Here is a 26,694-nt window from a genome sequence, read left to right as displayed (position 1 = left end):
GAACACGTCCGTCGGCGTTCAAAACCGTGTGGCAATACGGAGAACGATAGACAGTGGAAGAGACACAATCGAAGAGATGACGCGCTTTTGTTAAGTGGGCGGGGGCTTGAAACATGGAATGTTAGTACACTGTTAGCTGTACACATTATCAACTTGGTGCACGGATCAAAACAAGTATTGAAGTCCCCATAGGATCTGCTTTCTCTACATCTTACGTGCATCCTAAGAATATGAAGACAGACAATGTAAATCAACGCAGTTTTTGTATTTTATACACTGTATATTTCTCTTACACAAAGAAGTAAAAAAATAAGCACAATAGAAACTGCATTAAATTGTTCAAGGCATTAAGTAAAATATGCGCTAAACGGAGACGCTAAAATGAACCCATTTACTCCCAAGACTGATCATAATTTAAATTCTCCTCACGGTATTAATAAACCGACAAACATGGAGTCAATAACAATTAGAGAAAATCCAAACTGGAGGATAATCTTTTACTAGAAACATAATGTTACATCGAATTCTCGGAACAAGCGGCAGCAAAGAGAAACACATTCTTATCAGTTGGGAGAATTTTTCTTCAGAACTTGGGAGTTCATGAGTTAATTAATGTAAACTAAGATAAATGAACAATTATCTTCAACTTAAAAAAAAAATGGCATCAAAACACTTCACACGAAATACACTGACATTATGCAAACCATGTTTAGTTGAAACTGTCCTAGCATGTCTTTAAAATCCTAGTTACATTATATTCAACCACGCATATTATCAGACATCCTCAAATCATGCTGAGGTAAATTTAAAGCGATGAAAAAATTTCAAGAGGTGATTTTCAACAATTAGAAGTTTTATCCTGAAGCCCTGAACGTTTTCAACTACGCACTAGGTTTGCAGTAATTAATGAGCCTTTTCACCAAAATAATTCCCATTGAGGACTACATGGCTTACGTTAACTGCTTCTCTCATTTATGAGCGTAAATATTGTCATACTAGAAACAACAAATTCCATGTCACATACAATAAAAGTCACACCTATGGAAACTTTAGTTATAGTGAACTCTGCGTCCCTCTTTCCTAGTTTAGATTACATGGACAATTTTTAGCCTCTCCGTCGTCGTTCTTTAAAACGAACGGAGAAGTGTTTGGTAAAACGGACAAAAATTGGCCAGACTCGTTTGATTGAAAACAGGGTTGTAGCCAGCTTTTTGACTAAATGTAAGCCTCTTCCCTCACAAATTTCAGTTTTTGTTTCAACATTTGCAAGAGTCATATTATCTTTTAGTAAAAGTCAAGCGGGCAGAAAACAATTGTAGGCCGGGCCTACGGGACTAGAGGCTGGCTACACCCCTAAAAGTAGGTCTAATGTCTCTAACATATGGTTAGTAAATTTAATAACATCATCTCTGATGTTTACTTCTTCAAATTAAGCTTAGAATGGCAATCTTGGCACTGACAGAACTAGATCGCATTAAAATGGATTGAGTTGAAAATGGTAATCAATTTTTTTGTAAAGATGAAGGTAAATTGTAACAAAGTAATTTATGATGTAGAAAACGGTCTAAGATCAATTCACATATTCAATTCACATACATATTTAATCAAAGTTTTGGAAATAAAAATTCGCCAACTTTTGCAAATGACGAATTGTTTCTTTGCTTATCAAAAGCTTAGAGCATAGGTAATTAAAATCCGGTGGAAAAGCCCTGGTTGGGTAAAAGAAATAACCTTTAAATTATTTTCCATACAAGTGATTGTAATACAGGAACAGAGCTGAGTGACATGTTGGTGGAAATGGAAACCTCGTTCATAACAGAGGCCTTGTTGCATTTCGTTCTCTTCGCAAGCATTTAAATTTGTTAAAGTAAGAAAAAATGACAATTCCACTGATCAAAATATAATGAAATAGACTGGTTTATTTCTTCACCATAGTAAAGTTGCACATCTCAAGTTCCATTTAACAAAAAAGTAAAAAGTAAAGAAAAATAGCCAAAAATTGTTTAAAATAGAGAAACATTTAAACCTTCCAAGTTCCTACTTCATTCTTTTGAGATGAAAAATAAAATTTTCTCATTTATTTGATTTTCTATTCAAATTTTCTCTTTCATATGCCATCAGGTCAAACGTGAGGTCATCTCCAATCAGCAAAAAGGGCGCCCAGTATTTGATGTCGTGGAACTCATCTGATTCTCTGAGGCTTTTCATGGCCAGGTTCAGTGACTTGCTTGTAGATTTACGTTCTGCAAGGTGTTGATAAAAGCATTTCATGAACTCGAGAGTAGCCTCGTCATCAATCGCCCACAGGGACACCACAACAGACCGAGCACCAGCCCCCATAAAAGCGCGCGCAATGCCAACCACACCTTCAGCCTTGATCTCGCCCCGACCACTGTGGCAGCAACTGAGCACAACAAGTTTAGCGCGAAGTTGAACATTCAACACATCTCGAATCGTTAAAATGTAATCCTCTTTCTTGGTAGGCACAGAAGATATTCGGTCTGGGTCAGGTGTAAGAGCAATTTCGCCAGTTTCCATACATCCGTGTGCCGCAAAGTGAACTAAGGAAACGGAACTGAGTCTTTTCAACACCTCACGTTTCGTGGCTTTTCTGCCAGTGATTGGCGTGATATTCAGAATTTCTCCGATCATTTCTACTTCTTCTTTAGCACACGGAAGCTGCTCGAGGACTTTCTCTCCCTCGCTGTTAGTAACCTCGGATACCCACGGATCTCCTACAAGTAACGCATCACTGCTTTTGTGATCATCATCTGGGCAATCGGCAATGAGTCTAAGACTTGCTAACGATGGAGCGACTCGGATTGTGAACGATTCACACAGGTATTTAGAATTACCATCCTTCAATGCAGCGTAAGGAGCGATCCACAGGGGTCCATCAGGAATAATGAGAAGCTCATCCCCTTGAATCAAGTCAGCCACCGGCTTCATAACGATATCATACAAACTGCTCAAGCATCCGTCTTGTTGGAAGTGAGGTTGAGGGTTGGCTTCTTTGGTTTTCTCATCCACTTTTGAACGGCCCTCCCTCAAAGCATCTAAAGATCGATCCTCGCATCTCACATTAGAACGAACACCAAGTTGTGTATAGACACCGAGTATGAACGACTCAAAGGACTGGCTAGATCCACTATTCTCTGAAACAAAACCTTTGAGTTTACTTTGTCTTAACTGAACTTGTTTTCCTTCGGACACAACCCAAAGATTGACGTTAGCTTCGTCCACTGCCTGAAAGACAGTGTTTGATGGAACGTTTTTTAAAACTGCGCAATCTTCATCTTCTCCCTTATGGTGACTTGTTCCACCACGAAAACTGGATTCCATGAGGTCGGTTAGAGCTTGAGCTCGTCCTTTCTCAGCAACAAATAAGGCTTCATCTACATTACCTTGTTCTACGAGAACTCTCCACAAACCCGTATACGCCATTTGATGCTGATTTCGAAAATTAACTTTCCACTCATCTTTAGATTTTAGAAGTACTCTCAAGGAATTGAATAAGCTTATGCTAGCTTGGTAATGTTCAACGGCTTTTGGCAGTCCACCTTGCAACTCAGAAACGCATCCTAATGAACAGTAGGCCATTGCCTCCAAGGATTTGTCTCCTACTTCTTTAGCTATTTTAAGATCTAGGTTGTGGTACTCTATGGCTTTTTTGAAATCACCCAGACGGTGATAATCATTGCCAAGATTGCCATAAGCACAACCCTCCCCATGCTTGTCTCCTACTTCTTTAGCTATTTTAAGATCTAGGTTGTGGTACTCTATGGCTTTTTTGAAATCACCCAGACTAGAATAAGCATTGCCAAGATTGCCATAAGCTTGACCCTCCCCATGCCTGTCTCCTACTTCTTTAGCTATTTTAAGATGTAGGTTGTGGTACTCTATGGCTTTTTTGAAATCACCCAGACGGTGATAATCATTGCCAAGATTGCCATAAGCACGACCCTCCCCATGCTTGTCTCCTACTTCTTTACCTATTTTAAGATCTAGGTTGTGGTACTCTATGGCTTTTTTGAAATCACCCAGACCAGAATAAGCATTGCCAAGATTGCCATAAGCAAGACCCTCCCCATGCTTGTCTCCTACCTCTTTAGCTATTTTAAGATGTAGGTTGTGGTACTCTATGCCTTTTTTGAAATCACCCAGACGGCGATAAGCATTGCCAAGATTGCCATAAGCTTGACCCTCCCCATGCTTGTCTCCTACTTCTTTAGCTATTTTAAGATGTAGGTTGTGGTACTCTATGGCTTTTTTGAAATCACCCAGACGTTGATAAGCATTGCCAAGATTGCCATAAGCACGACCCTCCCCATGCTTGTCTCCTACTTCTTTAGCTATTTTAAGATGTAGGTTGTGGTACTCTATGGCTTTTTTGAAATCACCCAGACGTTGATAATCATTGCCAAGATTGCCATAAGCACGACCCTCCCCATGCTTGTCTCCTACTTCTTTAGCTATTTTAAGATCTAGGTTGTGATACTCTATGGCTTTTTTGAAATCACCCAGACGGTGATAAGCATTGCCAAGATTGCCATAAGTAAGACCCTCCCCATGCTTGTCTCCTACCTCTTTAGCTATTTTAAGATGTAGGTTGTGGTACTCTATGCCTTTTTTGAAATCACCCAGACGGCAATAAGCATTGCCAAGATTGCCATAAGCACGACCCTCCCCATGCTTGTCTCCTACTTCTTTAGCTATTTTAAGATCTAGGTTGTGATACTCTATGGCTTTTTTGAAATCACCCAGACTTTGATAAGCATTGCCAAGATTGCCATAAGCACCACCTTCCCCACGCTTGTCTCCTACTTCTTTAGCTATTTTAAGATGTAGGATGTGGTACTCTATGGCTTTTTTGAAATCACCCAGACTAGAATAAGCATTGCCAAGATTGCCATAAGCACCACCCTCCCAATGCTTGTCTCCTACTTCTTTAGCTATTTTAAGAAGTAGGTTGTGGTACTCTATGGCTTTTTTGAAATCACCCAGACGGTAATAAGCATTGCCAAGATTGCCATAAGCACGACCCTCCCCATGCTTGTCTCCTACTTCTTTAGGTATTTTAAGATCTAGGTTGTGATACTCTATGGCTTTTTTGAAATCACCCAGACTTTGATAAGTATTGCCAAGATTGCCATAAGCACCACCTTCCCCATGCTTGTCTCCTACTTCTTTAGCTATTTTAAGATGTAGGATGTGGTACTCTATGGCTTTTTTGAAATCACCCAGACTAGAATAAGCATTGCCAAGATGGCCATAAGCACGACCCTCCCCATGCTTGTCTCCTACTTCTTTAGCTATTTTAAGATGTAGGTTGTGGTACTCTATGGCTTTTTTGAAATCACCCAGACTTTGATAAGCATTGCCAAGATTGCCATAAGCACCACCCTCCCCATGCTTGTCTCCTACTTCTTTAGCTATTTTAAGATGTAGGTTGTGGTACTCTATGGCTTTTTTGAAATCACCCAGAATGTCATAAGCATTGCCAAGATTGCCATAAGCACGACCCTCCCCATGCTTGTCTCCTACTTCTTTAGCTATTTTAAGATGTAGGTTGTGGTACTCTTTGGCTTTTTTGAAATCACCCAGACGGTGATAAGCATTGCCAAGACTGCCATAAGCGTTACCCTCCCCAAGCTTGTCTCCTACTTCTTTAGCTTTTTTAAGATATAGGTTTAGGTACTCTATGGCTTCTTCTCCCCAATTATAGAAGTCTATGACTTTCTTGATTTCACCTGAACTTGCACTAACGTGGTCATGACTAATAGGATCTTTTTCCTCCATGGACTTATCTCCCACTTCTCTGAAAGACTGAGGTCTTAATGACAACAAGATCCTATTGTTTTTGTCAATCTTGTTTTATGTTAAGGGTTAAATGTGGAAAAACAAAAAAGATTATGTTCCTGATCATATTGATATGTAATAGTCCATTTTAACATTTGCGTGTTTGGTTCCCAAGCCTCTGAACAAGAGGGATGATAAAGGCTGAACTTGTTATGATAAAAACATTGCTGCTTTTTAAATGCAAACTACTTTGTTATTATCGTTTCTAGATACTGGTCTCTATCATAACAAGGTCACCTTCAGCCTCACTCCAAATAAAAGGCTTGGCAACTAAGTACACGACTATAAAATGGCCCATTAGGAGGGCTTTGCATGAAAGGTAGATGATTTATCAACATTCAGTCTTAAAGTCAGTTATGAAGTAAATCTACACTTCAAAAAATATTTTTTCTGTCTACAGCCTCAAAATTTAAAGTGAAATATCTAGATTTAATCCTTAGTTTCCAAAAACTGAGCAGCACTTGCTCAATTTTTAAATTAATATAGCTTTAACATCAGACAAATGTTTTACAGCAGTGGAAGAAATGAGTCTGCAACACAAACACATATCTTTAAAATTTTTATTTGTCCATAGGAAAGCAGAACGAAAGTTTCCGAGTCTCTAAGTAGTGGAAAAAAGGTCGAAGGCAAGAAAATCTGCATAAAATATGTAAACATTACCGAGCTTTTTGTTCTGGCTTGCTTTAGAGAGATCATCTACCCAAGTACTATGTATAAATTAGATGAATATTAGTCTTCTAACCCTTTAACCCCCGTGAGTGACCAAAAGAGAATTTCTCCTTACAATAGCAATACAATATCAATCAGATAAGTGTTGAGAGTAAAAAAAAATATATCAATTTGAAAATAGTCAGTTGATGCAATACTGAATTCTCTGTACTAACATTACAAGAATTGTATGGTTGACAGTAAGGATAATTACTAATTTGGTCTGGGAAATTAAAGGGTTATTTAAACTAATGTACCAGTTATTGGCATGGATAGAAGAACTAAATCAAATTGACTAAAAGGAGTAATTTCATTAATAAGTCATGAGGTCATAACTTCTCCTATGTTTTTAATCACACACACTTAAAGTATATGAACTGATAAGTTCCCATCATAATTAATACCCTTCTTTGTATTTTCTCCCTTAAAACATCAAATTATAGAAACTTTTTTTTAATACCCACGGTTAAAAATGAAAGATTCCTTCAAAGGATACAGCTAGTCCCTTATCACACCAAGTGATTGCTCCTTCAAATCTCTTCAATTCAACACAAGCAGTGGCTCCTGTAGGCAACAACACAAAGAAGCATACTATTACTGTAGCTCAATTCTGAGAAAAGAACCTGAAACCATTGAAATCATTACAGACCAGAAGAAAAAAAAAGACAAAACAAAACAAAACAAAAAAAACTAAATGGAAAAGAATAAACAGGCCCTATTAGGTTTCAGTTAGATTTATTTAGCTTTACAGACAACTGAAACTTCTAAGAACACTTAAATTGGGATCAACAACTCCCACAAAAACACTAAGAGTTAGGTGCTGATCCTTCTTTCTAAAACAACTAGATAGTGACTTAAGAGCGTGTCCACGAGAGCACCGGACAGTCGTGCTACATGCCATCTCACCGATTTCAATGAAACTTTGTCAGTTTAAAGGCTCTACCCCAAAACTAAAAAAAACAGACTGGTTTCTGTTTTGGTTTTTTCCGTGGGGAGATAGACCACCTCCCGGTTTTTCTTGGTTTTCACCAATGAAATCGCTTCAAATAGGTAAAATGTATGAAGCTCTCATTGCGATGGTATTTAACCAATTACTTTGAGGATTTGCACACATATTTTTACATCCTTAGTTAATGACCGCCGCGAGTATCAGTCAGTTCGATTGACGGCTTGTCAATCAACAGAGGCAAATATACGACAGTGTTTTTATACTTTTCGATTCATCTAAATATTTGACAACTTTGAGGTCAAATATCTCCCGTTGCCAGAAAGCTACAACACTAATCTTAATTACCCTTTATAACCCATCATTTCATCTCTGAAAATCATCAAAAACATTTTTGGGCACTACCGTATTTTTGTCTTGGATACCTTTTAAAATCTGCGACTTTGACAAGTTTCTCTTAACTACACCTGTCACGCACTTCTTGCTCCAGGTGGTCACTTGACAAAATAAACCTATATTTTTTAGCTCTTTATACAAGATGATTGATCAAGAAAGGTGACAAATGTGAAAAACGTTCGAGATTTTTGGTAGGAATGGAAAATTTCACGTTTAGAGAGATGCATGTTGACGAAAAATCAATGGGAAAATCGTTGCGTTTCTTTCTTCAGTCGTTTATTACTTTGAAGATTTGCTAAAATCAGGACATAGGGCTCTTGTACAGAAAAAAACATTCTTAGCCTATACTTTGATCGTCTATTATCATTATCGCACAGTTTAAAATAAGGAAACTGTAACAGTAGAGGAGATTTTAAAGTCACATGCCGCCTGCTTGATGACGTACAAGTTCCCGAGTGTAACAACTTCGGCTTTTCCATACCGCGAATGACGGGAAACTCTGCCCCCCTTATTTGATAGGAAATATCAATAGCCCCATAAATTCATTAACTACGCCATGTTTCCAGAAAATAAGACTGGAAAATGTTTTTTCCACTTTCCGCCATCAAGAAATTCCACGTATAGAAATAGTATTTTCATGAGAAGTAAAAATTGTTCATCTTTTCTTTTCAAGAAGACACTTCTAGAAAGTTCTTAATCCTTCTGTTATCTTATTTTCCTGTTTTTTGACTGCAAATATCATTTGCATTTGCTATTATTTTCGCTGATTGTCATGGCCTTTTCTGCGAGCACGTGCGAGCTAGTTCATATACAGGACTCTTTCGAGTTTCTCTGGGTGGTGTCGGGCTTAGGTGTGTGAAGGTCTGTCTCGAAAGATATCTGCACGCTGCAACACGGGTTCCCATGTTTTCTCTTTTTTCTTCATTTGGATTTTCTTTCTCTTGCTTGCATTATCACACATTTATGTTTTTTTATTCCCTCAGCGCGTTCCCTCAGATTTGGAAGTAGGCCATGAAAAGTCAATATTGACCAGAACTGAAATCCTTTTCTATCACTATTTGTTTCAGACAACCCCCGTCATTTGTGACTTTATTTCTCAAGAAAATGTGTTTTTATTTGCTATTTATTTCCATTAGAACATGAAACTAGGTCCTGATAAGTTTTTTTTGTCTCGTGACTCCCAAAAACTGTGTTTGCGACAACATCAATTGAGAAATCAAAGGCAATTACGCCTGAGAAATTCGCTTGTAGCCTTCTACCCGCAGAAGGCAACTCTATATAATGAAACGTTCTAAGACCTCTATAAACTAGAGACATTGCGTGATGTTGAGGGGTGAAATATTTACCCTAAATCTGTGACCCTCAAACGGATCAGGTACTCGTACATGTAACGTCCGGAAAATGTCACGCATGTATAACACCTTAGGCGCACCTGGCGAATTCTATCCATTGGCTTCAATAGCAAAGAGACAACTTATTTACTATTTGTATATGAGAAAGCTTATTTACCCTACTTGAAAAATCCTTGATGAAGTCTACTATTGTCAGACGAAACGCGTGGGAGATAAATACAAGTTTTTACTTTCTCAGTTCGTGCAGCGATGCTCACTAGTTTGTTCCGTCAAAAACGCTTTTAATGTGAAATCACGTCAACCTCGACAGAAAAATTAAGCTCATCCTGTCATAATCAATGGTTTGATACCGTAAGTACCAGTTTAGGTACATCATTGGGCTTTGATCACAATGATAAAAAAATGTGCGTTTCCTCACGCGTGCCACGTTTATTCTTTGGAAAATTATTTTACTGGAGGGCGATGTCGCTTACCTTGGCGCGTCTTGACTCTGGCCGACGAAAATTATCGAGGTGAACTCCATGAAATTCTAGTCAAATGTTTTAAAAACTTTGTTTACCCTTGATTTGCACGCAGAAAAAAAAGGCAAATTCCGAAAGGTATTTCAAAACATTTTAATCATTAGTCAATTTATGAACTGTTTTATAGCAGCCCGAGGAAAAAGCCCGCGTATCGGTCAGATGAATTCCAATTTTTTCAACAAGGAGTTGGTAAGTTCATTTTTCCAAGTAAATTTAAGTGGGGGTCATTTTTTTGTGACAGCCGATTAAAGATAGACATCTCTGAAACGTCTCTGAAACTCTTTTTAAAAAGAGTTCAACTAACTGTAGGACCAAATGTTATTTTTCTCGCGCTGGACAGGGACGGCAACAGCTCATACCTCTAAATTCGTGGGTATACAGCTTAAAAAAAACATTTGAGAGACGTCGGTGTACCCCAAACATGCGTTTCGTCCGAGATGGAGCTTATTCTAGCGCGTATTAGCTTATTTGGAGATTACGAAGGCCGCGATTTCACGATGTACCTCAAATATCGTGCACAACTTGGTGTGAGATTCAGACCTTCGGGTTCGTAAATGCCAGTATCCTCCTCATAAAAATCGGAGACATAAAGTGGGAGAGAGATGAATCTGCAGATGGCAGAAGAAATCAAAGCTGGTGGCGAGTCTTCCTGGTGGCGGCAAGGTGACTGTACACCTAAATAGAACGCCTACTGTAGCTGCTATCTTAGAGTCGGCAATGAATAAGGAAGAAGGGCAAGAAGAGCGCTTATCTGAACATCAGTTTTCCTAGCTGGTGATTTGTGGCTGAGATGAACTTTATATCATATGATTGCTAGGGATACGCAGGTACTGTAGAGGAGCTTTCATAGATAGAGGTGGGCGATCCTCCCTCTGACTTAAGAACTGCGACAAGTTTATAGCGCAGACCAACTGGCACGGTTTGAAGCACCTCAGGGTCTCACTAGGCTCATCACATTAGAAACCTTCCGCAAACTAATCGTAGAACCGGGTGGTTATCAGCAACGTGCACAGATTTCTGAACGCGGGTCATCGCGAGAACTATACCCAATCCGTCATAGACAGAACAAGAAAGCGAGATATTCTTGCTAAAAGAAAGATGTATCAAGACGTTTCAGTCATTGGCTGCCATCCAAATGTATCCTGACAAAGACAAACACCGTGAAGCCGACAAAAAATTCCGCCTAGGATAAGATCAAGAGGAAATGGACTAAGACCGGCTTGCCATTCTATAGGGGATGGCTACGTTCAAGGTCGGACCTCAGGTAAAAATTCTGACGAACAATCCTTAACTAGCCAAGTGGACTTTGGATGGGCTCTTTGGAAAATACAAAAAACAGCCACCTTTTCTCAGAAAGCAGAGAATCATCTCCTAGACGTGTGCTGGGCAAGGGAGGAAACTAGTAAGGCAACCGCCTCTAATGTGATTTGCCAAATATCGAGAGAGTTTTTAGAGACGACACCAGCCAGAAATGTTGTCTAAGACTGACCGGTTGATACAGCAGCAAATCACTCGATACTTCAGCCGGTTATCTGCCGTAACAAAAATTGGTTTATTGATGAGGTCCCCCTCTGTAAATATGAATGAGGACGGAGAGGCCGATGCCAATGATCTAGCTGACCGAACAAGGCAGAAGATAAGGAGGGACCTTGCAAAATTTAGACGAAGACTGCAGGAGAGGGTACAGCTGCTATTAAGCTAAAAAAAAAAAGACATTTGCATCTCACTTTTCTTTCATATTTATTGTCTTTGCTCACCAAAACAACTGTCTTAGGATTTCATCAAGGGAGATTTGCATGAAGCCTACTCGTCAAATTACTGCTGGCTCATTCTTTTTTTAAAATTTTACAAGTCACGCAATTAAACCTGGCAACACTCGATCTAGAGAGATGTGGATTTATATGTAGCAATAGAATGCTTGAAAAAAATGTGCAGATATTTTACAATCGAAGCAGGCAAATAATCATAGAGAGCTGCAGATTATTCTGAAATTGTTATTTAGCAGACAGCATGAACAACGCGCTTGAATAATTCCTACGGAGAGTCTTCGGGTCACATAACAGATGTTAGCTTAGCGGAGTTTTGCATGGAAATGTTCGATGGCGGTAAGTGACAACGACAACTCTATTGAATTTTATTTTTGGAATAGAAGCACAGTTTTTAGTCATACACAGTTTTGTGCCATACAAAAGCCGTATCTGCTGATTTTTAGCAAATCTTCAAAGTAATAAACGACTGAAGAAAGAAACGCTTCGATTTTCCAATTGATTTTTCGTCTACATGCATCTCTCTAAACGTGAAATTTTCCATTCCTACAAAATTCTCGAAAGTTTTTCACATTTTTCACCTTTCTTGATCAATCATCTTGTATAAAGAGCTAAAAAATGTAGGTTTATTTTGTCAAGTGACCGCCTAGAGCAAGAAGTGCGTGACAGGTGTAGTTGAGAGAAAATTGTCAAAGTCGCAGATTTTAAAAGGTATCCAAGACAAAAATACGGTAGTGCTCAAAGATTTTTTTGATGATTTTCAGAGATGAAATGATGGGTTATAAAGGGTAATTAAGATTAGTGTTATAGCTTTCTGGCAACGGGAGATATTTGACCTCAAAGTTGTCAAATATTTAGATGAATCGAAAAGTCTAAAAACACAGTCGTATATTTGCCTCTGTTGATTGACAAGCCGTCGATCAAACTGACTGATGCTCGCAGCAGGCATTAACTAAGGATGTAAAAATATGTGTGCAAATCCTCAAAGTAATTGGTTAAATACCATCGCAATGAGAGCTTCATACATTTTACCTATTTGAAGCGATTTTCTTGGTGAAAACTAAGGAAAAACCGAGGGGGTGGTCTATCCCCCCAGAAAAAAACCAAAACAGAAACCACTTTGTCTTTTTGAGTTTTGGGGTAGACCCTTTAAACTGGCAAAGTTTCATTGAAATCGGTGAGATGGCATGTAGCACGACTGTCCGGTGCTCTCGTGGACACGCTCTTAACATATTTGACACCTGTGACTCATTGAACTTAAGGAACTAAAATATTCATGCTGAAATTTTGCTTTGCATTCCGCATTGAGTTCTTCATCCCGTTCAAAATAATATTCTCATCATGATTAATGGAAGTAATGGCGTAGCAGTCAAGAGCTGGATTCAAATGTACATCAGGGTGGTCTTGACCTCTTAATTAAAGTCAATTGAGACAAGATTGAACTCCATTTAACCTCATTTAACCTTAGAGTGTTGAGTTCTTTTTTTTATTACTATTATTATAGTACAGCTAACATATCTAACCTCTCACAATTGCCTTAAGGAAAGTTGGATTTAACTCAATGGCTGCTTCTGCATCCCTTAGTGAATCCTGGTGATTTCCTGTTATTGAAATAAATATCTCTGATTAACCATACATGTTGCAAACCAACTACCATTACTATAATTTTGGGAATAACTTGTGATGCTCGTTGATATCTGGGGTAAGAGGTTACTTCTTTGAATATTTGAGAGGCCAAGATAAGATGTAAATTTTTTCCGGGCATGCATTCAAAATCATCACCTTTTTCAGAAAACTACTACTGACAACTCAATAGCTTCAACATAGAAAAAAAAATGCATATTAAAGCTCTCATCATCTTACCAAGTTTAGAATGTGCAATTGCCCTGTTGTTGTGCAGTTTGGCCTTCAGTTCTTTGTCATTGCAGTTCATTTTAATTCCTTTGGTGTAAAAATGAATAGCATTGATGCAATCTCCTTTCTTGAAGGCTTCATTACCCTCATTCCTATAAACATCAGCTGTGGCTGCAAAGAAAAAATAAAATAATTCGAAAAAAAATTAAAAAATGATTGTCAAAGTCTGTGGTCGTAGTTAATAATTATTCGTGTATAGTCAGAGCTGCCAAGATCTGGAGATTTAAAATCTGCAGATTTTCAATAGTTATGATGATACTAACAATGTAGGTGACAACATGGGTAAGAATAATGATGAGAATTATAAGCGTCACTCAATTCGAGGCAAACCCCTGGAGATTCCTAAAATTCCTATTCCCTGGGCAAAATTAATAAAATGTTCAAATGCCCCACACAATCTTATGTAAAAGGCGAAATAATTAGCAATTTCACTTTCAACTAATTGATCAAGCTTTAAAAACTAATTGACCAAACCTTAAAACCTAGACCTTAAAGCCTTATTTCTTCTGAGCCATTTGTTAGTGAAAGTACACTATCTAACTTAAACACCTCCATATTCAATCATAATTAACACTTGTACTCTACTGGAAATTAGATGTGAACAGTTTTTATTCAAATTCCCTAACGCCAGTCAGGCAGGGTTAAAACCCCCTCCCCCCCCCCACCCTCTTTGGCTTGGATGAAGATCAAATGCCTGTGGGTTGCTCGAGGAGAACGGAGGGAATGTTGAAGGTTTCAAAGTGATTATGTTTCATTAAAATAGAAAGATGATGGTGATGATGATGGTGATGATGATGATGGTACCTATGATGCAAACTTACACAATGGATGTTATATGATGATCAAATAGTCTTAACTTATTATAACTTTGTGTTATTGCTTTGAACTGTTAGAAAAGAAAATAACAAAAGTTTCTGTGTTATAGATCTTCTCAATGAACAGCATATTGTAATCATAGAAGAGAGTCATGACTGGCCAAATATCCTTTAAAGTGGTCATACACTGTAAATGTCCTTTTCCACATCTGCTTGCATTCTTGAAACTGATCGAAGAGAAATTGTTCTAACAATAACTGAAGCCGAAGTTGAACCTAGCTCACCTCGTAAAGTGTCCTCGTCAAAATCTGGTGCATTTTCTTTGTCAGGTAAGTCTTCATTTTCACATGGAACTTTAATTGAACTTCTTCCTGTAGCCATAGCAACTGTAAGAAGACTGATGCTTCTTAAAAAGTTGTTCTTTTAAGTCATCCTGGCCTGAAAGAAAGGTGATTGAAAATGGTTTAAACATCAGCTCAACACATTACCCAGTTGCAAAATAAATATTTTTTCCCTTCTGAGAATGGGAGGGATACATAGACACAAAATCAGAAGCCAATTAAGAGCTAATGTCAACATGCATCAGACAAACAGCGGCAAGTCGCCCAAATTCGTTTTCTATCCTACTTTCATATTTTGTAGCCCAATATGTCCTAATAATTGTGGTGCAGTTTTTTTTGAAAATATATTTTAGTTTTTGAGAAATGATTTTTTTCGTTCGACCGCTCAAATATGCAAATTTTCACTCTGATATATTACCCGAGTTGTGTGACCTCATGTAACGAATTTACTTGACTTCCGGTATTTCTATCGGCATAATCCTTTGTTTTAACATCTAAACTTAATACCCTGACATTATTGAGGCTGGCAAAAAAATATTTATTTTTTGGTGAATATTTTTGTCCGACATACTTTTTCTATGTCGAAAAGTAGCATCAAAACAAAGACAGTTTTAACAATGACCAATATGAGAGAATCTACTGAGCTTCTAGCTTTTAAAAGACAAAAGGATGGTTATAAAGTTACTGTAAAAATGTTCTTGTGTAATTGTGTTGTTCTATCGTGAGACGAACTCAAAGTCCGGCAAAATTTATTTGCTAGCGACTATGAAATATACATGGTGTGCCGACTTGTCGCCACCTTTTATTAGCATATCGAGGCATAAATCACTACAATTTGTAAAAAAATCTAACATAACACTCTTACCTAGTTTATTTATGATTTTAAAAGACCAATAAGCTGTTTCGGTCATTATATTACGCTTGGGTATTACTTTTTGCCGAGAGCCCAGGTTTTACGTTGTGTTTTCCCCTATTCCAGTTATATCAGAAGCTAGTCACGCAATAATTGATACCAACACAAATGAATATTTACCCTGTGTGAAGATTTTTGTTTATGTTAAATTGACAATATTACAATATGTTACTTTTGTGGTCAGTAATCGTTGTTTCAGTGGCAGCGTAGCAGTTCAAAGCGGGTTGTTGCTTCAACGCTATTGAAATTTATAGTGTTCTGGCAGGAAAGCAAAGCATGATGCTCTGGGAATAAAAACTCTTTGGGGCCTTTTACATGATATCGGAATGAGTTTTGTTCATAAACGAGTTCATCCCGGTTGCCACATGATACCAGAGTAAAATTATTCGAAACGAGTCATTTCTGAATGAGTTTATTGAGGTTTTCATTCCAGAACGAAACACTTATTCTGGACGACCTGTTGTACCTGTGTAAAGTAAACGCGGTACGACGCTCATATCTGTATGAATCCTCTATAGGAGCGAGGAAAGCATAGAACAGGGACGTAAATACTTGTTTTTATAATCTAAATTATCTTGCATGTAAACGCGGCATGAAATTAATTTCATTCGGAAATGAAACCCATTTTGGAAAACGTAAAAGGTACCTTATTGACGGACCATTAGATTTTTGATGCGGGGGGGGGGGGGGGGGGGGGGGTCTTTTGCCAATTGCACTATTTGTTTTCTTCCATTGAGCCCGTGCTCGATTTTTTCAGGGGTTACTGCCCAACACCCCAATACCCCCCATAAAAAATCTAATGGTACGTCCCTAAGATGCTATCAGGTCCTACAACTTTTCATGTGATAAAAGAATTTGGATATATATGTATTACTCGCGTTGTTGTTGTTGGTTTTTTTTACATTACCGAGCGAATTTCAAGTGATAATTTCAGGAAGTAAGAAGCAACAACAAAAGGATTCCTATCAAAGTGAGGTGCCATTTTCAGTCATACCTGGTCGGACACCTTGAAAACAAAGGATGACACGCAAGCAGTTTACTGCAAATTTGACATGAAAATAATTCTGATGCCTCTTTGAAAAGAGAAAAAGGCTTGAACAGTAGACATCGTAAGATCTTTGGCTATGTTACAAAAAAATACTTAATGCACTAGAAGTGCACACATCGAGTTCTTTATGCACTTGAATATTCTGTTTAACAAATGCAGACGTAGAGTTATTTTAATCCCTACCAAATTATGCACAAAAAAGTACAGCCGTCCTACCTCGAAGCAGGACAGATTTTTTCCGCATAAAAATCTGACAGATCAGCGCCTAAAGTTTTCATAAGTAAATAACCAGTTTACGTGAATTTTACGAGGTGAGACTGACAGCTCGTAGTTGGCAAATCACATCTTTTGTTTTTAGGTGCTGACAGGGTTGGTGGGGCAGGTGGGGGAGGAGGCGATCGGAAATAGGCGAGGATGCTTGTCGTACCTTTCAGGGGTCAAAATCAGTGATCTGGTACCTTTTACGGTGTCTCAAACTTAAGTGGACTGCCAGAGACTTAGCTGGTACCTTTAAGGGTGTTTTTTGCTCAATAAAATACCTGAAATAAGCATTTAATAAGCACTAGGACGATTTTAATGATCTGACTTGAGCCTCTTGAGCACATCGATAAAGAAGTTCTTATTTTTGAGATTTTTCAATTTTTTTGTGTTTAAATTGGTACTTTATAGGGGTAGATATCAGTTGTTGCCACTCCCACACGGACTCAGGTACCTTTTATAATGTTATAAGGGTCGTTTTCGAAATTCCCAGCGCGCATCCTCGCCCTCTTATATATAGGGGTTCCCCGGGGGGTGCTGATACGCGCATCACACTTGAAATTTAGCAAGGACAAATTTTGATGTGATTTTCGGTGGAGAGAAAAAGTTTTGTCAGCGTCTTGTAGGTACTACGGAAAGGCCCTTTACCACTGTGTGCTTAATTACGCGTCCCGCCAGATGGCAGGAAGCCTACAAAGTGCTCAGACATTAGTATAGAAAACTCCGCCTCTGTCTGGATTTTTTAAAATTATTTTGAAACTCCGCCTCTGTCTGGATGTTTGAAAATTTCAAGATTTACAAAAGACAGTCCTAATTGACTGAGGTAAATTGGGCAAAAATCATCATCTGTATGTTGCAAGTTCATATAATTTGTAACAGCAGCAATTGAAGTTATTTAAACCAGATGCTGTAGGTAGTTAGGTAAAGTCTGTATTTAAGAGTAGCCCATCCAGGCCCTAAGCTTATAATCCTGGATTCCTCACATGAAGCGACTAGGTATTAATCAAGAACATCTTGGTTAACAAAAAATTGTGTTTTTACTCCGATCTTGTTGAGGCTGGATTGCATAAAATTTGTGACATGGTGAAGTCAAATAGGTATTTTTATACGTTGTCTGACTTAGAGTCTAAGAATATCCAACCCAGGAACTTCCTCTCCTGGCATGGGTTAATAGACGCTATTCCTGTCAATTGGAAGAAAGAGCTAAAATCTAAGGCGATACCACACACTCCCCCTTTCGACCCTCAGGATTATAACTTGGTTTTAAATTCTGCTAAAGTGTCTTTATCAGAAATGGACACCAAAACGTTTTACGAAGCGCATATGTCTGATTTGCGTGAAACCCCCACAGCACAGTTGAGATATAACGAAATGCTTCATGATTCTGAGCTCGTGTGGAATAAGATTTACAGTTTGCCTTTCCAGGTCGCGTTAGATACATATACGAGAGATTTTCAGTACAAAATCTTAAAAAGAATATTATTTACTAACTCTAAACTATTTAAGCTTAAACTGGTTGAGTCACCTTCATGCTCATTCTGTAATAAGAACAAGGAAACCCTTGAACATCTTTTTGTTTTTTGTGAACACTCTAGAGCCCTCTGGAAAGAAATCTCTAGTTGGTTACATGAATGCGGTATTGAAACGCTTCCTGATCTAACAGATCAAATTTATATTATGTTTGGCTTATTTGATGTCGATAACCACTTCATGCTTTTAAATCACATCATGTTAATAGCGAAGCAGACCATCTTTCTCTGCAGACAGAAATCTATTACACCAAGCTTTATTATCTTCCTCGCGCACCTTAAAAAAATTTTCAGAATAGAAGAATACCTAGCTAAAGAAAAGAAAAAACTAAACCTAGACTTAATGAAATGAGAAAAACTTTTACAATCACTCAGTTGAAATAACTTTACCTTGGGTAGCCTTGTATTAATATTTTTGTTAATTTATTTATTTACTGACCTTATACAATTTTATTTACTTTATACTGCTGTAATTTTTTTTTTTTTTTTTTTTAATGTAAAATGGAAAAACACAATAAAATATATAAAAAAAAAACTAGGTATTATTACTCCTCCCTAGACATGATGACAGTCCACCCCATGGTTACCCCCCCTCCCTCTTCCCTCCTGTCATTTCATCAGGTTCCCCTGACTAAGTTCTGGTACCCATTTATACTCCTGGGTGGAGTATAAATGGAGTGCACAAGAACACAACACATTGACTGGAACCCAGACCTCTTGACCCTGAGTCCAGCACAGGCCAGGTTACAAATGCAGACCTCTCGACCCTGACTCCACCTCACTAATCATAAGGCCACCATGTCTCCACAAGAGGAGAGAGTTTATGGTGAATCCCTTCTAATAAGAAACAACTTTTACAAAACCAAAGTAAGATTTTCTTATCTGATATTTAAATGGGGATTACTGGTCAAAACTTACAAAATATGTAAGTTTTTTATTCAATTTCCTTCAATTGAACCGACATCCATATTTGTGAAGCTGGCAGTTAGTTCAACTGGACACTTATGACAAGAAAAACAATGAAATATATACACCAATGCTTGCTGATGTATGTTGATATGGATTTCAATTTGGTACAGGTGCTGATGTTTGTGGTTTACCAGAATATGTATATTAAACTAATTGTTTTTGCAATTATTTCATGTTTACATTGTTTTGTGCACAGAATTGATTTGTCTTTGATGCTAACTTTAATTATCCTGATAATCTAGACTGGCTGTTTTTCAAATATCATAAAATCCTCGCTAGCTGTCTTCACGTAGAAAAAATTCAAGAAATGTAGAGGAACAAGGAAATAAATTGTTCTGGAATTAAAAATTGCCTGAGATGCATGTACCGTGTAGATCATTTTTTCCAAAGCCAGTACTAACTTCTTACTGACCATTCGAGCACGAGTCTCTACTAGGGAATATTGGAAAATTAAAATTATTCGTCTACAGTTAGATGCCTCAAAAATATAATTCCATGTAATTTTACCACGAAAAGCAAACTGAAACTCTGTTGTATCTCTAATAGACTCTAACCAAAGGTATATTGCGATCTCGACCAAACGAAGATACATTTCCCAAGAGAAAAGGATAATATTTGAGAGAGGGCTCCTTGTTGCCTATCTGGTCTTTGCCCACTGTTTGTGAAATACCTTATAAAATGCAGGTTGTTTACAACGAATAAACACGCGATTGGATTAAGTCCAAGGTAGTTAAGAGCGCTTGTTGGTAAAAATCAAACATAACGCGGCAAGGGTGGAAAATTCGATTTCTTTCTTATTTTAATGTTAGATAGGCTAGACTATAACTAAAATCACTGGATACTTTTTTTGGCAAAATATCTTTTTATTTCAGAGAAAAATACAGATAACGAAATTCCGTTAAAATCGTCATTTTTAGCAGCAAATTATAGCACGAGTTTGAGGGTTTCGCGTGCAAAAACGAATCACTATCTCGTCTTTTAAACACTCAAATCTTCTTTTTCGATCTCATAAGACCTCACAAAATGATTTTTGCAAACATTGCGCTCTTCGTTGCGCTTAAAATAATTTAATTTCGAAAGCAAACATTTCTCTTCAGTAAAAAATACTTCGTGAATAAAATTAATTCACCATGTGCTAAACCTTCAAATGGATTAAGCTTTTGGTGGTTGAATTTCGAAAAGATGTTCTCAATATAACTGTAAAAATTTGTTTGGGCAAATGATTGAGAGCGATACAAAAGCTTTTCAAAGTCCGTTAAAATGCAGTTATTTGACCTTTTGCGGTCAACATTCCAGTCGCGAGTCACACATATTTTTATATGTTTCAACCCATATGAGGCCGGAAAATGTACATAGAAAGATATTTCCAAATGCTCTAACCTCGTTTGCCGCAGAAGACCGATCCAGAGACCATTTTAGTGTGATTCTCTTGTCGTTCGTCGTATTTAGGTCTGTATAAATGATAACGTCCGATGAGACCACCAACCCTGTCGAACACCATCTTGTTGTCAAACGTTCGATATCTTTCTTCACTGTGGCATCTTATTCAACGGTTCAGTTGACTACGAGTATTGCTCAGTTTACAATGCACTAAAAGATTACATCTGACAGTCTAATTACTGGGATACCTGTGGTAGCCCACTCATAAAATGCCACTCCCTTATGCAAGCCCAATGGTGGGGCTTGCATAAGGGAGTGGTACTATTAACCACTGTTAACATTAACAGACCCAACTACCGTTTAAAACCTTAAACTACAGAGGGGCCGACATATGTGCGTTCGGCACAAAATAAGGTCGATCTCGTCTTCAGGACCGGTAACCTTGAAAGCCGACTCATGACCTGCAATATTCTTGGTGCATGAAAGTAAAGGAACAATTTCCGGTTCACGCATTCGATCTCTACTGTTGTAACCACAAACTCCGCCAATAAGCGACTTGACAGTGACACTGACCGTGTCAGTTAGTGTATTTGTGAAAAACAAAATCCGAAGCCCCACCTCTAAGCAAACAATAGGCATCGAGTAATTAGCATAAACCAGGTTTTGTTTACTTAGGCTTACTATTTTTAGCAGGTATTAAATTTTGCTTTTCAACGAGTATTAGCCAAAGGCCCGATCTCCGCGACTTACATGTAAGAGATTTCGATGTTCACAACAACAAAAAAGCTTAGCAGCAGAGTGACGTCTTTTTACTTTCCCCCTCCCCTACCCCCTAAAAAATAACTTTCCATTGTATGATTTGCATTGCGTGACGACTTTCCGTATACAAAACTACGTTGACTGCAACACTCACTGTCAACTGAACCGCTGGATAAGATGCCACAGTGCAGAAAGATGTCAAACGTTTCATAGCGAAGGTTGGTGACAGTTCGCAGATTGACAGGCAGTTTCATCGGACGTTAAAAATACGACGAGCGACAAGGTAACCACAGTAAAATGGTCTTTGGATCTTTCTTCAACGGTAAATGAGGTTAGGGCATTTGGAAATGTGTACCCATGGTATGGGCGGCCGTCACCACCAAAATACAAGGATATCGAATAGATCAGCAAATACAAAGATGGTGTAAGGATCAGCTGCAGGATAGCATAGCTAATAAAGGAATCAATGGCATGGCCAAATTAAAGACAGTCTAGTTTTCCTTCGTGAAACAGAACACCCTAAACATGAATAGTTTAGCCAAATGAGAAACGGTCTAGTAGCCCATGTTGAGTTGAAACATGGGATTGTGAAATGGACTAGCTCAATTACGAATAGCTTAGCACTCATTTGCAATATAGTACTCAAACGGTGTAGCGTTGCGTCAAATGGCTCAGCGTAATGTAGAATGGTACAGCCTAGACACATATGGTGTAGCGCTGCAGGAAATGGCTCAGCGTAATGTCGAATGGTACAACGTACATAAAAACAGTGTAGCGTTATGTGAAATGGCTCAGCGTAATTTCGAATGGTACAGCGTACATAAAAACAGTGTAGCGTTGCGTGAAATGGCTTAGCGTAATGTCGAATGGTACAGCGTACACACAAATGGTGTAGCGTTGCGTGAAATGGCTCAGCGTAATGTAGAGTGGCACAGCGTAGACACAAATAGTGTAGCGTTAGGTCGAATAGCTTTGCAAAACATCAGACGCTCTATCTGAACATTAAATTGCTTCGTATTACTTGAAATATTTCGATGTTGTGGCGAATCGTCGTAGACGAAACCGTGGTAGAATTCAGTCTCGTTGCTATTATATTGACGCTTTCATGAACGACAACGAATAAGTGCAATATCAGCAGTGAAAAAAGAGGAGAAACTTACCGAATTGGCTCTGCTTTACGGGAAAGCGAAGTGAAGACTATTCGCCTTTGTCACGGTATCGCCATCTTGAAAATGACGTAATGCTTTTTGGCATGAAAACGAGGTCACGCGTGGTTCTTGACACACTGAACACTCGAGCGATCATGCGGAACAAAGATCACTGTTGTGTTCCTAAGTGCAATAACAATAGATCAAAAGTGCAGTCTAATATAACCTTTCATCAATTCCCGAAAGACAAAGACTTAAGAAGACAGTGGATTATAAAAATTAAGCGTGATGTCGGCCGGTCCTTCAAGGTAAATGGCCTTTTATATATCATAGTTCAGTTTAGCGTCGTTTCAGCGTTGTTTATATAGCAAACCTTATATTTTTTCCGATATCTTTCAGATAACCAACAGTACAAGAGTTTGCTCTGATCATTTTAAACCCACAGATATAAAAAAAACGCTAACAGGAAAAAGTGTACTCGTTAATGGTGCTGTACCATCCGTTTTTGAATGGACAACTTTATCAAAGAAACGAAAGTCACCAACGAAACGCGAATGCACAACACGTACTAACACAACCGAGATTGATGTCGTGGATAATATACAGCCAATCTCCTCTACAGGTATTTATTTTTTATGAAATCGTACTTTAGGCCCGCCCTAAATATTTCTAAACATGTTATTTTCTACATTCCCACAGTCGAAATTGGGCCCATCGAAGATTCAAGCGTAGACGAAAATGTCATCGATACTAGCAGCCACATGGAGGACTCCACCGTAACTACTGACACCACAATCATAACACCTACTGTCAACCTACATGATTATTTATTTACTGAACCCGAAAAGCCTGTAGAAGAGCTACTTGAGGCAGCGCAAGCTCGTATCGAACAATTAGAACAGCTGCTTTCAAAACAATCTTTTTACAGACAACTGAAAGGGATGTCAGACAAACGCGTTAGATTCCATACTGGCTTTTCGTCATTTGCTATTTTTGTGAGTACCTTCAATGCCCTTAGACCCACAGCTGAAAGTATGTTTTCATGGTCCCAAGTACAGAGAGCACGAGCAAAAAGTGGGAAAGATATAAGTAACATGAGAGACACTCTCAAGACATGCAAACTTAGCTTATTTGATCAGTTTTATATATGCATTACTAAGCTGAGGCTGGGTACTTTTAATGAGAAACTAGCCAGTGAATTTGATATTTCTATTTCAACTGTGAGTAGAGTTTTTATTTCTTGGGTTAACTTTCTCTATTTTGTTTTGGGAACCATTCCTATATGGCCCTCTCGGGCAAAAATTGACAAACATATGCCTAAGTGTTTTAAATTGTTATATCCTAAATGCCGTGGTATTATTGATGCCTCAGAGATCAAGGTACAAGCACCATCTAGTATGGTTTTGAATAGCAATTGCTATTCATCATATAAGAGCCACACAACTTACAAAGGCAATGTTGTAATATCTCCATCTGGGGAAATTATTCATGTAAGTTCTCTTTTTGAAGGAAGTATTTCTGACAAGGAGCTTGTTAAGCAATCAGGTTTGTTGAATTTACTTGAGCCAGTAAAAATTATATTGTTAGTACTATTTTTGTTTTACAGATTCAATGCAAGCTTTCAAACTAGCTTTTTGGAAAAAAAAATTATGAATTTAATAACTTTACATTTATTCACAAATTTCATTATTGCCAAATATTATAAAAATGCCCTTTTGGGGTTTAAATACAAAACCTGTTGAAGTCATTCATGTATTTTTATTTATCATGTTTGTACAGAATGTTCTGTTTAATAACAGTAAAAAACTATTAAATGGCTTGAAATACACCCAACTTAGTCACAGTATTTGAATGCATGATAAACAATGAAATATGTACAGCTGTTTGTAAAAATTATGGCGCTTACAATATATTACAGACATATAGGCTTAAATGAAACTGAATTATCATAAGTATTGTATTTTTGGAAAAAATACAAAAACTATTAAATTACCAATCATGAACCCAATGTTTTTAAAGTTGTGGCAATAATTTCTGCAAACAGCTGTGTAATGATAATTACTAGAACAAGTTCTGAGTCTAATTAGGTTTGACTTGTTACATTTTAACATTTTAAGAATGCTGATTCAAATGTCTTTACTCCACTTCCCACCAAACTTTGTCACACACAATTAGCTTGTTACTTAGGCACGAAGTTATTTTGTATAAGAGACATACAATAAATTATTGAACACATGTATTCAGGTGATAATCAAAAAAAATAAATTCAGTTTGTCCAGCATTTCAGAAAAGAGAAGTTCATCAAAATATACTCGTTCACAGTGAAATTCGTCCTTGCAGTAAACAAAGAAATCGCACCACTGACTTCCTGTTAAACCAAGGCATCCCATAACTTGATAATAATACTTGTGTGTCTTCTTCAATGAATATGACCCATTTCGTTCATTAAACTTTAAATACTGAAGGTTATCCAGATGACTTGCTGGAGAGCACTTTATTTCTATCAGGCCCCATGGATGTTGTTCAGTGTCGTCAAACACTCTTCTGTCTGGGCTACAGCCTAGGTGTGGGAGACATGGGTTTATAAGAAAACCTACTAGGTGAGTGTCTCTGCCAAACTGTGTTTTGTACATATCAGCAGCTACCCCCTCATTTTGTATCCCATATTTCATGGCTGCAGTTTGGATTACTTTTCCCTTTAGTAAACGCGTAGAAAGGATTTCATGGTCTTTTCTTCTTGAGCATATATCTTTGAAATTTGAAGCTGTAAGCCTAAACTTCCTTAGTTCATGCCATGCTGTTGTAGTTGACTGTTCCCTTGTCTCCATTTCAAAGTCAATAGACTGTTGACCTGATATTGCAAGGGAGCTGAAGAAAAGGTCTTGTTTTTCATTGAGCACTGTATCTGGATAGCTTAAAGATGGAAAGTTGAATGCAGGTAGCTGTATGTTAATATTGCTCTTAACTTTCAATGGCTGTTGATAGCTTATGACACAGCCTTTTGGCACCTTTCCAAAGGCCGAGTCTACTAAAATTGGAGGCTCACTTTGTTCATCTTCCCATATTCTCATAAATCCAGGTTGATTGTTGAGATTTTCAAACTGTGGCGACAGCACACTAGTCAAGTCAAGGCTACTTAATGATTGCTGGAAGGGTTTGTAGATCGTGCTTGCCACACCACACACCTTTCTCTTCTTTTTAGGTTCATGCAATTTATCTTTTGGCTTTGACTTTTGTATAATCAAATCTGTCACTGGCCTTGCTTTAATGCCCTCTTTACGACTGGGGATATGCCATCTCTGCAAAAAAATAATATACAAATATACTATATGAATTCAAAATTGCTTATTGTGTTATGTTTAAAAACAGCAGTGTGATTAAAAGGAGTTTTTAAGGAAAAATATTGGTAAGATACAGTCAAATCTCTATACATTAATGACTGTTTTTTCTTATTGTTTATCATCAAATCTATTATTATTATTATTAAATTTTACCTGTGCCTTTGATGTTTTAGAAACCATTGGCGGGACACTTTTTAAGCCTAATAGCTGGAAATGGGCAAGAGTATAGAGCAATCCAAGAACATGATGGCAAAGACCTTGTCCAGCAGCACAACTACACATATACTTGTTGATGCTAGCCTCAATAGAGGAGCTCTCGAACACAACAGACAACTTGTGAGGATCTTCGTTCTTTTTCATACTTCTGAAGCATTTAGCCCGAGCCACTACTCCTGAATCCTCTTCCTTGCAAAGTTTTACTGTTAAAAACCGAGAAAAAAGAGTTAAAACTCAAAACACTGAGCACAGAAACAAAATATTGGAAAGACAGTCAAACAAAGAAAGCTACCACGAGGTCAACGAGGCTCACCTTCAATATCGTGAATATATTCTTCGTGAAAGAATTTATATCCTCTTGTTACAGTGGCTTTGATCGGTAGGTTCTTCTCAGCAAAATCCTCAACAAAAGAGTTTGTAACTTTGGGTATTTTTGTTATATTTTTGTGCCAAAATTCGAGTTCAACGCTATCGCTACTAGTCGCCATTTTGTTTGTGAACTTACCACGCGTGGC

The 26,694-nt window shown here is 37.9% G+C and overlaps 3 protein-coding genes across 3 annotated transcripts; 1 reads left to right on the top strand and 2 right to left on the bottom strand.

The window, feature by feature from the left end:
• Nucleotides 1-218: 218 nt before the first annotated feature.
• Nucleotides 219-22,696, bottom strand: LOC136280995 (tetratricopeptide repeat protein 28-like). Its single transcript, XM_066167100.1, has 7 exons — nucleotides 22,635-22,696; nucleotides 14,562-14,715; nucleotides 13,412-13,573; nucleotides 13,072-13,149; nucleotides 7,064-7,131; nucleotides 3,681-5,868; nucleotides 219-3,581 (listed from the first exon to the last, which is right to left on the bottom strand). The coding sequence occupies exons 2-7, from the start codon at nucleotides 14,656-14,658 to the stop codon at nucleotides 2,074-2,076; spliced, it is 4,101 nt and encodes a 1,366-aa protein (XP_066023197.1). The 5' UTR covers nucleotides 14,659-14,715; nucleotides 22,635-22,696; the 3' UTR covers nucleotides 219-2,073.
• Nucleotides 22,680-24,252, top strand: LOC136280848 (uncharacterized). Its single transcript, XM_066166586.1, has 4 exons — nucleotides 22,680-22,930; nucleotides 23,022-23,244; nucleotides 23,322-23,842; nucleotides 24,229-24,252. The coding sequence occupies exons 1-4, from the start codon at nucleotides 22,715-22,717 to the stop codon at nucleotides 24,250-24,252; spliced, it is 984 nt and encodes a 327-aa protein (XP_066022683.1). The 5' UTR covers nucleotides 22,680-22,714.
• Nucleotides 24,229-26,694, bottom strand: LOC131773401 (uncharacterized). Its single transcript, XM_059089383.2, has 3 exons — nucleotides 26,493-26,694; nucleotides 26,117-26,382; nucleotides 24,229-25,921 (listed from the first exon to the last, which is right to left on the bottom strand). The coding sequence occupies exons 1-3, from the start codon at nucleotides 26,665-26,667 to the stop codon at nucleotides 24,863-24,865; spliced, it is 1,500 nt and encodes a 499-aa protein (XP_058945366.2). The 5' UTR covers nucleotides 26,668-26,694; the 3' UTR covers nucleotides 24,229-24,862.

The sequence above is a fragment of the Pocillopora verrucosa genome, chromosome 5, assembly GCF_036669915.1.
Source record: "Pocillopora verrucosa isolate sample1 chromosome 5, ASM3666991v2, whole genome shotgun sequence".
NCBI classification, from domain to species: domain Eukaryota; kingdom Metazoa; phylum Cnidaria; class Anthozoa; order Scleractinia; family Pocilloporidae; genus Pocillopora; species Pocillopora verrucosa.
The sequence above is the reverse complement of the archived record's forward strand: the minus strand, read 5'-3'. Positions and strand labels throughout refer to the sequence as shown.

What these genes read in the sequence shown, in the direction of transcription:
- LOC136280995 (XM_066167100.1), bottom strand. Translation starts at nt 14,658, where the DNA reads ATGGCTACAGGAAGAAGTTCAATTAAAGTTCCATGTGAAAATGAAGAC. An exon ending in TGACGAGGACACTTTACGAG is followed by an intron (nt 13,574 to 14,561) that starts GTGAGCTAGGTT and finishes TTTTCTTTGCAG; the next exon opens with CCACAGCTGATGTTTATAGG. An exon ending in CCTTAAGGCAATTGTGAGAG is followed by an intron (nt 7,132 to 13,071) that starts GTTAGATATGTT and finishes TGTTGCCTACAG; the next exon opens with GAGCCACTGCTTGTGTTGAA.
- LOC136280848 (XM_066166586.1), top strand. Translation starts at nt 22,715, where the DNA reads ATGCTTTTTGGCATGAAAACGAGGTCACGCGTGGTTCTTGACACACTG. An exon ending in ATGTCGGCCGGTCCTTCAAG is followed by an intron (nt 22,931 to 23,021) that starts GTAAATGGCCTT and finishes GATATCTTTCAG; the next exon opens with ATAACCAACAGTACAAGAGT. An exon ending in TTGATATTTCTATTTCAACT is followed by an intron (nt 23,843 to 24,228) that starts GTGAGTAGAGTT and finishes TTTGTTTTACAG; the next exon opens with ATTCAATGCAAGCTTTCAAA.
- LOC131773401 (XM_059089383.2), bottom strand. Translation starts at nt 26,667, where the DNA reads ATGGCGACTAGTAGCGATAGCGTTGAACTCGAATTTTGGCACAAAAAT. An exon ending in ATATATTCACGATATTGAAG is followed by an intron (nt 26,383 to 26,492) that starts GTGAGCCTCGTT and finishes GGTTTTTAACAG; the next exon opens with TAAAACTTTGCAAGGAAGAG. An exon ending in CTAAAACATCAAAGGCACAG is followed by an intron (nt 25,922 to 26,116) that starts GTAAAATTTAAT and finishes ATTTTTTTGCAG; the next exon opens with AGATGGCATATCCCCAGTCG.